This window comes from Bactrocera latifrons, unplaced genomic scaffold, assembly GCF_001853355.1.
Source record: "Bactrocera latifrons isolate USDA-ARS-PBARC rearing strain unplaced genomic scaffold, ASM185335v1 scaffold_72, whole genome shotgun sequence".
In the NCBI taxonomy this organism is placed as follows: domain Eukaryota; kingdom Metazoa; phylum Arthropoda; class Insecta; order Diptera; family Tephritidae; genus Bactrocera; species Bactrocera latifrons.
In genome coordinates, this window is record NW_017537401.1 from 418,198 (window position 1) to 430,457 (window position 12,260).

At 41.5% G+C, this 12,260-nt stretch overlaps 1 protein-coding gene across 6 annotated transcripts in view; it reads right to left on the reverse strand.

Annotated features, from left to right (window-relative positions):
- LOC108976048 (nesprin-1) overlaps positions 1-12,260 on the reverse strand; it is a 197,289-nt gene that overhangs the window by 52,593 nt on the left and 132,436 nt on the right. Inside the window, exon 19 of one of the 6 annotated variants that reach the window (XM_018944954.1) lies at positions 11,204-11,786. The exons of the other annotated variants lie outside the window; for them this stretch is intronic. Coding sequence (XP_018800499.1) covers positions 11,676-11,786 — 111 coding nt within the window. The 3' untranslated portion in view covers positions 11,204-11,675. Of the gene's footprint in view, positions 1-11,203; positions 11,787-12,260 lie in introns of those variants that run through there. 6 annotated transcript variants of the gene reach the window in all.

Below are 12,260 nucleotides of genomic sequence, written 5' to 3' on the forward strand. Positions count from 1 at the left end.
TTTGTTTCTACTGTTTCAGTAACCACAGTAGTTGTTGTAGTAGTTTTCGAGGATACTTGGGTAACAGATTCCTCCTTGTTTTCTTCTTCGTCCGAGAATACCATTGGTTCGTCGAGGACATCCATCCAAGTGCCAGTAGATTCGTCAATTGGAAGACCAGCATAATGAAGTTTCTTAGATTCTTCCTTGATAGGTGCAGTAGGTTGTTCCGCAACAGCTTCCACTTCGGCAACTTCTTTTACTGGTTTCACTTCCTCAACCTTTTCAATTGGTTTCTCTTCAACCACAACAGACACTTCAACTGTTTTCGGTTCTGAGGTCTTTGATTCCACTGTTTCAGTAACTAGAATAGGTGTGGTAGTAGTTTGCGATGAAGTCTGGATAACGGGTTCTTCCGTTTGTTCTTCTTCGTCGGAGAATGTCATTGGCTCGTCGAGGACATCCATCCATGTACCTGCAGATTCGTCAACTGGAAGTCCAGCGTAAACAGGTCTTTTGGGTTCTTCCATTACTGGTACGATCGGTTGTTCTGCAATAGGTGGCGATTCTACAACCTCTTCTATTGGTTTCACTTCCTCAACCTTTTCAATACTTTTTTCTCCAGCCACAACAGGAACTTCTTGGACTGGTTTTGAATCTTTAACTACAGTAGTTGTGGTAGTGGTTTGCGAAATGGACTGAGTAACAGTTTCTTCGGACTTTTCTTCCTCTTTTACTGGTTCGATTGGTTGTTCTACAATAGGTTGCGATTCTACAACCTCTGCTGCTGGTTTCACATCTTTGASCTTTTCGATTAGTTTCTCTTCAACAACTAAAGGAGTTTGTTCAGCCGGCTTGGCTTCGAGAACCGTTATCTTAGTTGTTACGGCGACTTCAGTGGTTGAGGTGGTAGTGTGCGTAGTTTGAGAAACGGATAATGATTCTTTTGAAACAGTAACTGATTTTGCATCTTCAACATTTGTGATGGTTATCTCTTTTTGTGCTTTGATTTCTTCCAAAGGTTTTATATCTTGTGTCTGGACTTCCACTGTTTCAGTTATAACAGCGCTAACCTGTTCTTCATCATCACGCTGTCCAATGAACAAAGGTAAATAATTCTCAGCAACGAACAAAGCTTTATGATCATACTTTGGAACTTCAAAGGAGTAGAAGTGTGGTTCTGCAGGTGTTTGTGTAGTTTCGGATATTGTTTCAGCTWCCAGCGGCTTAGCAACATCGTCTTTGTTAGAATCCACAATTTCCACATGTTCCTGTTTTTGTGGTATTTCAGTTTCTGATCCAGCTGTTTGCTTAGCTATGCTTGTCACGAACAATTTCTCAGCTAATTTAATAGCTTCTAAGTTATACTTAGGTATTTCCAAAATTTCATAGTTAAGTGTAGTTGCAGCGAGATTACTTGCAGTGGTAACCGCTGTAATATTTGTGGTTGTAGTTGTGACTGGTGTCTCTTCGACGTAGTGAAAATCACTCTCTTGAGACGGTTCTACTGATACCTCATGAGGCTCAATTACTGGTGCTTCAACATTCACTATTTCGATTTTCGCAGTTTCAGAAATATCTTCGTTTGTTGAAATCRTGGTCGTTGTTGTGGTTGTTATTTTGGTTGTAGTTTCAGAATCTATCTTATCTTCTTTTTCACCTAACTCAACCTCTGCTAGCTTCTTAACTAAGTTTGATTCTTCTAAATCACTTACCTCAGTTGTAGTGGCCTCCAATTTAGGTGCTTCAACGTCTGTGTTCTGGATGTGGTATATATATTCAGCTCGCGCCAGAGCAGAGGCATCGTATTTCGGTAATTCGTAAATTATATCTCTTGCAATTTCACTTGTATCCCTATCATTTACAGCACTAACTGGGGTATCTTCTTGTTGCCGGGGTAAGTCTTCTGTTTTGGGTTCAGGGTGTGTGCTACTCAATTCAATATAACTCTTTTCGGCTAATTGCAGTTCGGTTATATTATATTTAGGCACTTCAAAGCAAGTTAATGAAGAAGTACTAGCACTAGGTTCTTCAGTTAGATCGCTAGCGCTGGGTTTAACAGCAGGTAATTCATTAGCGTTAGCAATATTAGTGGGTTCGCTTACTTCAGGCAAATTTGTTATGTCTTGCACTTCTTCTTCTTCAACCTTTGGTTCTTCTATAAGCTCAACATGCGAATCAATAACGAAATCTTCATTTTCAATTAATTTGTGATAAAGTTCGTCTGTCTTGCTTGTTTGCTCTTTAACCAATTCACTGGATATATTTTGCTCTACTTCAGTATTTATTTGTGGTTCTTTGACAACTAACAAGTCTTCTACTAGATGTTCTTGTTTCTCTAAGCCACTAGTTTCGCTAACTAAACGCTCTTCTGTAATTAATTGTACGGTACTATCGCTTTCTTGTTGTTTGAAGAAATCTTCAGGTAGCGCCGGACGCTTCTTTTTGTCTTTTTTTGACAGCTTCTTCTTAATATCCTCAAACAGTTCTTGCTCCTCCGCGGTCAAATCGGTTACAAAATCTTCTGTATTTACCGATTTAACTTGTGTAACAACGGTTTCTCCTAACTTTTCTACAACCTGATTTCCTACTTCTACAGGTATGGCGGCAGTCACTGAAACATTTCCATCGGCTATTGTTGGTGTGAGTGGTTCAACATTTTGTAATTTCCTTTCATTAATTTCGACATTGAATTCTTCCTGTAACCGCTCTTCGGAATCTGTCTTTTCTGTGCGAGTTTGCAATTTCTGCTCTTCATCTAACTTTTCATGTGTGGTTTCCGTATCGGGCACAACTGGTGTCGAAGCTACGCTGCTAACCAAATCTACCTCCTCAATAAGCTTCTCTACTACCTTACTCTGTGTTTCTTTTTCTAACTCTATCTTTTGGTTAACTACTTCTGTGCTCTCTGTGTGAACTTGCTGATTGATCACTTCTTCTACAAGCTTCTTCTCTTCGGAAGTACTTGCAGCATTCTCTAACGTTTGGGTTAAGGTCTCGGTAACTTGTAGACTAACAGGTGGGAAATCGAAATGCATTCTCAATTTAGGTTCTTTGTACTTCTCCTCATGAGTTATAAGCGCTATTTTTCGTATTTCACCTGATTTATATGGGGTATTGTATTGTTCACTAACAAGTTGTAATGGCTCACTGTCTTGAGTTTCAAAACTGGGTCTTTGTATGGTGGTCAGTCTAGTGCGTTTGGTAACGGTAGTGGTGGATTGGGTAGATTGTTCGTTAGTTTGTGTAATCAATGTCTTATTGGTGACTGTAATGTCAGAAGTGGTGGTGCTAGATATTTGCGTACTATCAGTGGAGCTGGTTTCTTGCGTGTTTAGCTGTTCCTCAACATTTGGCAACTCTTTTGTTTCGATATCAACTACCTTAAAGCCTGTACTCTGTGCATTGTTTGCCGAATCAATAATTTGAACCTCATCAATACCACTTGGTTGGACCTTTGCACTAATGCTTTCAGTGGGTACGTATGCCGTTGTCAAAGTTTCAGACGATACAGTGACGTCGGGGATCGTTTCTTCCGGCATTGTTGCCTGGTCGGGCATTTCAATTGAGGAGGTAACTATGACGTCATCTGGATTATCTATCTCTTTCAATAGTATACGCCCATCTGAAGCAATAGTCTTGTTTAATCTCATTGTACGTATGGTTGTCGTTTTTATGATAGCGCCGTCCATTTGTGTAGTGGTTGTTGAGCTTTCACTTGGCTCTTCAATGAGCAAAGGTGATTTACTTTGCTTTTCCTCACTGTTGGTTTCACTCGTTTCCGATTGCGTTGTCTCATCCGCCGTAGTGGCAGAGGAGTCATGTGGTATACGTCGCACGAAACTTGTCGTACGTACAGTTACAGTTTTTACTACACCGCTATTGTCATCGGCATCTGTCACAATGTCGTTGGGCTCTTCAGCTAATAATTGACTCTCAGTATCCTTTCTTGTCGCAACATCCGTGCKGATATTTTCCGTAGTGGATTCTTCCACGTTTTGTGTAATCTTTTTCACGGTTTTCGTTTTACGCACACGAATTGTCTTAATAACCTCACCGCTGTACGTTTCATCCGTTTCAACTGATGTAAGTTTTTGTTCATCTATAGTTGGTACATCATCGATTGTTAAAGTCTCGGTAGTATCTACTTTCGAGATCTTTTCTTCTTCTGCGGTTGTGGGTATTGGTGTTGTTTCCTTTTCCGCCACTTCTTCTGTGGCCTCGGAGASTTCACTTTCATTCACATTCTGTGACTTGATGCTCATTGTACGTACGGTCGTCGTTTTTACGACACCACTGTCTGCTACTTCTCGCACAATCGATTCGGATTTCTCAATTGTGGGTTCCTCTCTTGCTTCCTCTGCCACGTCAATGTTCTCTGATGGCGTTGGCATGTTTTGCGGCTCAGGCGATTCTTGTTTCTTCTGTGTTATTTTCTTAACAAATTTGGTCTTGCGTACCGTCGTGGTCTTTACGACTCCATTATCGTCTACTGTAGTTTCTTTTTCTGTTCTGTTTGGTATTGCACTTATTTCATTCAGGGGCTCTGTGGTTTCTAAAAGAGGCTGTGGCTCTGTAATTGTTATTTCGGCGACTTTCTGTAAAATTGGTTGTTGTGTTTGCTTTTCGCCGCTCAAAAAGTCATTTGTCAAAGTTTTAATATCTGTTCGTTCCTTGGGAACGGGTAGAGTTAATTCCACATTAGTTTCAAACGGTTCAACATCTATAGCGAAGGCAACATGTTTCGTTGGCTTTTCTACAGGAGCGGTGGGTTCCACCGAAGATTCTTCCGGTTGCTTTTCGATTGGCTCAACTGTTGTTTCCTTAACCTTCGTAACCGGTGCATGGGCCGGTGAGCTATTCTCCTCCGCCACAAATGTATCGATAACTGTTGCCTGCACCTGCTTTTCGGGTTTAGCTTTCTTTTTCTCTGTCTTGTCTAGTTTAGCAGGTTTTTGTGGTTTATCGGTTTTTTGCTTTTCAGCCTTGATGAAATCGGTGACACTGGTTGATACGTTGTCTTCAACAACTACATCAACGGACCCTACAACTGATGTTTGCACTTTTTCGKCAATATTAATTGGTTCTATCGATGTGTTTTCGATGACAGGCGAAATCATGGTTTCTTTAATAAAAGCTGGTTGATTTTCCACCACACTCTCTACAACTGGGCTTATATCTTCACCTTCATCAATGAGCACTTCTTTTCCATCAATAATTTTCGTAATAATTCTACGCTTAATTACAGTCGTCGTCTTCGTTATATTACCGTCACTGGTAGTTCTAGAATAGGTTTCGACTTTTGGTTCATCTTCCGTGATGTTAACAATTTGCGCATCAGGTTGATATTCATTAACATTCTGTATTATTTGTTCAATATCGTGAGCTACCGGTTTACCCTCGACAACATTGATGGTGCGCTCAATAGATTCGTTTGGCGTTTCCTGTGTGGTTTCGTTTTCTTCAACAATTTCCTCCTTTCCATCAATTATTCTAATTATTTTTGTACGGGTAGTTAGGGTTGACGTTTTCCTTGTTGTAGTCTTAATAATCGACGTGGCATAACCGTCGGTTGAAGAAATTTCTTCACCGCTTATTATAGTGTCTACAGGTGTCTCATTTATTAGTTCCGCCTCAACAATGTCAGTGCGTTCATCAATRGAGGCACTTGCGTCCTCTGATTTCTTCTTGTCCTTTTTATTTTTCTTATCCTTCTTTTGAGTTTTCGAAGATTTCTCTGTCGCCTGCTTTTCAGCAGCAATGAAATCGTGTATACTTGTTGAAAGATTAGGTTGTTCTGACACTGTTTGAGGGATTTCTGAAATTAGTTCTTCTTCGACTACAGGAGGTTGTACAGATTTCACATCAATGTTTTCTTCCGCTSGTTCAATAATAGTCTCTTTAACAAGCGGGTTTTCTTGAATAGCTGTAATAGTTTCCATGACAGTTTTGGAAGTAGACACTTCAACGATTGGGTGTTCTTGAACAGTGGTTGTAATTTTCACGACAGTTTGAGATGTAGATTCTGGAACAACTGAAGTTTCGACGACAGTTTCTGGTGTAGATTGTTTAATAATTGGGGTTTCTTGAACAGTGGTGGTAATTTCCACAACCGGTTGCGATATAGATTCTGGAACAACTGGAATTTCGATGACTGATTCGGGTCTCGATTGTGGTTGAATTGTGGTCTCTTCAACTGGTGGAAGTTTTTCAACACCTTCGATATTTTCAGTCAGAGTTACAGAGTTAATCTCTTTCATTGGTGCCGGTACCGAGTTCTCATTAACCTCAGTTAAAATGTAAACAGAACTTTCTGTTGTAGCGTGCTCATTCGAAACTATTTTTGTTGCAGTTAATGTGTCCGTTTTCTCAATTTTCTCCTCCAGTAAGGTGACTGGTTTTTCATTTATCACCTTATCAGTTTCTGCAGTTTTTGGAACTGAGATTTCTTTGGGTTCACTTTGGCCCTTTGTCTTTCTCTTGTCTTTTTTCGTTGGTTTTTCCAATTTTTCTCTTTCGACGTTTATGAATTGGGTAATACTTGATGTAATATTTTCTAGGGTTTCTAATGGCAATTGTGTAATAGGTTCCGCAGCCAACTGCTGTTTTTCATGAACCACCAATGTCTCTGAAACTTGTGCAATTGTGTGGTTTTCCGATTGTTGTGTGATGTTTGCTACAGCGGTATCTTCCTTTGTTGCCGAAAGTTTTTCAACGGGAGCGTTGTCCTTCAGTTCTTTTGGTTTTTTCTTATCCTTCCTTTTGGCTGCTTTGCTCTCTGCTGCTTCAATAACTTTCTCAGTTACAGGCTTCTGCTCCTCTTCTGATTTGACTTCAATCAATGGTGTGCCCGTGGTCTCGGTAGAAATAACTTTCAGTTCTGGTGTTACCCTAAGTTCTTCTTCAGGACTCTTAGACTTCTTCCTATCCTTCTTTATAGGTTTTTGCGTCTTTTCTTTATGCTCAATTACTTCGGTGGTGACTCTTTCTGGTTCTACAACCACCTCGTTGATTGCAACTTCCGTTCCGACTGTGGGTTCACCATCAACTACATCCTCTTCGATCACAAMTTCTTTTCCGTCAATCATTCTTGTAATAATACGCTTTGTAATGCGTTTAGTTATCGTTGTGGTTGTGACTGTAGTTGTGGTAGATCCACCATTTTCTGTTGGAATCTTGGTGGATTCGGAAATCCCTGGTGCATCGGCAACTTCACTTGTCGAAATAACCTCGACTRGTGAATTTTTACGCTGTGATTTGAACTTTTCCTTTCTTACGGGTTTGGCCGGCTTGTCTTTCTGACTTTCGGATGCAATAAAGTCAATTGTGCTCGACTTCAGAACATCCACTTTTTCACTAAGAGGAACGATATTTTCAATAGGAACTACTTTTTCTGCCGAAATGGCTGCCTTCTCAGCAGTAACAGGAACTTTTTCAGAAGCTGGGCTAACTTTGACGACTTCCTTTGCTATAATTGTTTCTGATTTTTCTTTCTTTTCCACAGGCTCTTCTATTTCACCTGAATGCTTATGTTTCTTTTGTCTTTTGGGTTTGGCTGGTTTCTTCTCCGATTCATTATTAGGCACAACGTCGATAGGAGGTTTAACTTGCTGCTTGGTTGTATCTGTCCTTTCCACAGGAACAGCTGGTGCAGCAGCTACTGTGGTCTCTCCATGAATTTCAGATACAACTTCAGCTTGTTTCACTTTCTTATTATCGCGTGCATACTTCGTGTCCTTGTGTGATTTGCTGGTTACATTTACAGTGGTTTCCTCTACAGATTTTATATGCTTATCATGTTTTTCGTGCTTTTCATGTTTTTCATGTTTATCGTATGTTTGTCGAAACTCCACCTCTCTGTGTGTTGTTGGTGGCGATCCATTATGATGTCGCGATTTCGAATCCGTCCGTAGACCCTTTTGTGGTCGTTGGTCTTTACGTGGATGTGGCATCGGTGCCACGGCGACAGCTGCGACGTCTTCTCTTCTCTGAACTGCTGGTGCATTCCGAGAAGGAGACTTTAGCGGTCGTCTATTATTATTGTTCGATGTCGTGGTCGCATATGTCGTTGTAGTTGTCGTTGCAGTTTTGGTTGTCAGTTTAAGTTGCTGGCTTCTATTTGAATTTGAATCATGTTTGGTTGCTGTAATGCGGATTTGCGTTTGTTGTTGCTGTGGCTTTTGACTGGATGGCTGGAAAACATTACTTTCACCATGATGTATACCAAATAGTACTTCAGCATAAGTCGTGAATTGGTTAGGATCTGTTTTGGGTATTTCATGCGTTTTAGAATTTGTGGGACTTGAGGATACTGTCTCCTGTGGAGACAAACTTTCCATAGGTTGTAAAGGMGCCGAGTAAGGCGCTTCTGGTACAAATACCGACTCTGAAATAGGGGCAGGCTCCAAGACCTGTTGTGGTGCTTGTTGCGGAGTATCCACAATCTCGGCGGGAATCGACTCAATTTCATTCATTTCAAATTGACCGAATGTTATGTCAGGCCGCGGTTCATCGACTGCAATGGATTCCGGTTCATACAATTGCGTACGTTGGGTTTGTTCGTAGGATGGTGGGCCGGTGGTTGCCTGTTCATAAGTAGGCACCGACTCGCTAAACGGTTGCAGCGGCGTTGACTGTTCAAATTGTTCCACTGACTCSGATACATGTTGTTGCTGTGAATTGACAGCATGCGTTTGAGTCGTTGTAACATTTTGTACAATCGACGCAAGCGTAGTTACTACCTGATCGATAACACTTTGATTTATTTGAGTCGGCTGATAGTTGGTCAAATATTCGTCTGGCTGTGTATCGTAAGTAACACCTTGTAATTCTTGATACGGTTTGGTTGCTTCTTGTTGATAATACAACTGAGATTGGTCAGCAGTGGGCGCATAAACCGGTTGATATGATTCAGTTTGTTGTGGCTCTGTGGGATAGTAACCGGCCATTAATTGGTATTGGGTAGCCGTCGGCTGATACTGATACTGCGAGTAGGCCGTTTGCGCCGACGTGCCTTGTGGATATTGCATTTGTATAATCTGTTCATAATAATTTTGTGAAGCTGTCGATTGATCTGGCTGTACAACTTGTTGTGCCTCGGGCACCGCTGCATAGCCCCACTGACCGGCATCGGCCATATTTTCATACATGCTCTGATAGAGCTGGGGATCGGGTTGTAGGTAAGCAGCTTGTATTTCCGCGGCGGTCATTGGCGTATTAACCGCTGAGACGGGCCGCTCAATATAGCTACTCGGTAATGAAACTGAGTCCACATAAGTGCTGGGCACCGAAGTAGGTAAAGAAACCGTGTCARCATAGGTATTWGTGCTCAATGCAGCGTCGTAAGGTCTTGGCACTGTGATTGGTTCAACAAAAGCGCTTGCTAATGGAGTCGTCTGTGGCATGTCGAGACTCAAAGTGGTCACAACATTTGCATATTCAGCGCTTATATCGTTCGTTTGGCTAGACGTATCGTACGCCGGTTGTTGATATTCCACGATATTTGTGTGCGTTTGTATGAAAGTGTCGACCGCTGGCAGTTCTTGCCGCACTTCTGGTTCTKKTACTACCTGCTGTGGCTGCGCTGACGCATGCGCCTGCGCTGGCGTCACGTAGTCACTAGTTGTGCTACTGGCACTTTGTGCGCGTTTTTGTTCAGCAGTCGCGACACGCTGACGTTCCAATTCAATGCCGCGCAATACTTCCGCGTATGAAGTCGAACCCGGTACCCATATGGGACTACGCGAACGCATACGTTCCTGCGTGGGCGCAAGCAAATGTGTTTGCTGCTCTTGTTGCTGTACGGCTGGCTGTTGTCTTGCATGTTGTGTGTGCGTGCGCGKCGCTGTTGTTGTGGTCGTATATTGTGCATATGCATCGCGTTGCTCGCGCGTTGAGTGTTGTGTCGTTGCCGGCGCGTACTGTTGCGCTTCGTCGTGCTGTTGCCGACGACGCGGCGAACGACCACGACGTTGTTCGCGTGGCGCGTGCAATTGCTGTTGTGGCTGACGCGCCGCAGGTTGTGGCGTACGCTGCTCATTGGCAATTTCTTCGTGCACTTCGGCGGGCGTTTCATGCCACGCACTTACCGTTGGCGCTTGCAAATCAAGGCGCTGTTGCTCGGCGCTATCCGTTACATGTTGCGTTGTTGTGCGCGTTGTTATCGTGCGCGTCTCTACGACGCGCTGTCCATTTTCATTCACATATTCATTTTGCGTGCGCCGCACTTGCGGCTCGGTCGTTGTTATTGTTTGCGCCGTCAGCGCGTCAATGCTATCATTTTGCGGCTGAGACGTTTGCAATTCTTGCATTGTTGTTGTAATTGTGGTTTCATATTGTTGAGGTTCAAATTCTTGTACGCTCAGTGGCGCATGGGCCACCGCGTCTGGCTGTTCTACGGCATTATTTACATTATTTGTGATGGTCGTGGTGGTGGTGGTAAACGTAGTTGTGGTGCTGCTGTTATTGGTTCTTTTAACATTACTGTTCTCTAGTTTCGCATTTTGTACTTTACTCTTGTGCAAAACACTTTCCGTTTGTGCGAAGCTAACGGGACTTGAGTGTCCGGAGAGCACCTCCGCATAGGATAAGCCTAATTTGGATGGCTTCAATAGCATAGACACAGCCGATGATGTGGTAACAACGGAATGCGGATCCAGCGTGTACGATAAGGCTGCGATCCCATCGTATTTCTGTTGCATGTCATCAATAGATGTACGCAGTGCCTAGCATTGGTTTTAATAAAAAATAAAGGGCGAGATTTGCCAAATTTGTTAGAGGTTTTGTTTCGCATACAAAATTATATATTGTATATATGTGGTACGAGCCCTCAAACAAACAAACAACCTAAATGACACTAACTAGCTACCATTTTGCTAAGTATCCTGTATGTCTACCATAAAAAATGTCAATAATTTTTCAAATAAAATCCCTGCTACTTAACGCACTAAGGAGTTGGTGAAATGACTAGTCAAAAGAGAGACATTTTTTTATACATTTTAAATTAATATTTTATTTTGAAATCGTTTCTGTTTTTGGGGTCATGTCATGGTTTATAATAATTTTTGTTTCTTCGCTTAATCTTACGCTTCTGCATTGTACTTATATACGCTTGTGTGTACATATGCATTTGGCTCTTTACAATAATGGTACAGAAACGTTGACAACAAACAAAAGTTCACGTAATTTTTTTTTTCAGACGCCGTGGCGCGCGCCAATTTGTTGTCCCCTTTTAGCCGCCACAGCGCGCGTTGGACAGTGGGAGCCTGTCGTCGGCGCCGCGGCAGTGCGTGTTTGGGGCAAATGTGCGCGCGTGGCGGCGTCTGCGGTAGCTTCATTGGCGGTGGCTGCTACTGCGCTCAAGTGTTTACATAACTGTATAAATGTATTTGTTTTGTTGGCTTAATGTTTACTRTTAAGTGCGCGCTTGCAAATGTTTAGACGCTTACGCGGCGCACATACATTTTGTCAAACACTTTTTTTTCTCATTTAAACAATTAGGTACGAAAATTTAAATTAGTTTTAAAATAATTTATGATTTTTCCTATACATTATTAAAATTATAAGTATATTTATAGTTAAAAAATGTCGTAATGTATAGTATTTTAATGTAATTGGTTTTTGTTGTTGTTGTTTTTTGTTTATTCTTTTTATAGTTATGCATGTTTTGGTTGTGGGTTTGGCATATGCGCCTAAAACTATGTTTCTAACACTGCATCGTCCGGTGTGCCGCGATGGATCAACAGTTTAATGCGCTCATTGCGTGCGGTGATTTTTGAATGTAGATTCTTAACACGCTCCCGACATGCCTAAATGTATTCATATATTTATATATATATGTATGTATATACACGCATACAGTTATGAGCATACAAACAAAGGACATGTTGTGGTTTGTGTTGTTGTTGGCGCACACATGGTTATGGTCAAGTAAATATTTATATTTGTACAAATGAGTTTTGAGATGAGTTCAAGTGGTTGTTTTGTTTTTTGTTTTTTTTTTTTTTTTCAGAGAGAGTGAGAGAAAGAGAGTACGAGACAGTTATACCCATTTACCAGCGGAAGAAGAAGGCAATTTTCATTTAAAACCATTTTTTTKAATAAATGCAACAAGTTTTTGGCGGCGTAATGGTGTGAGTTCAAGCAACAAGCAGTTAACAGTTATAAATATATAAATTTTTTACATGTATGAACATGAGTTAGGGTAAGCGTAGTAAAGGTGAGTAGAGCACATGGGTGAGCAAGAGGCATGTTTATTAGGTTTTACAAAAGCAAATGTAAAT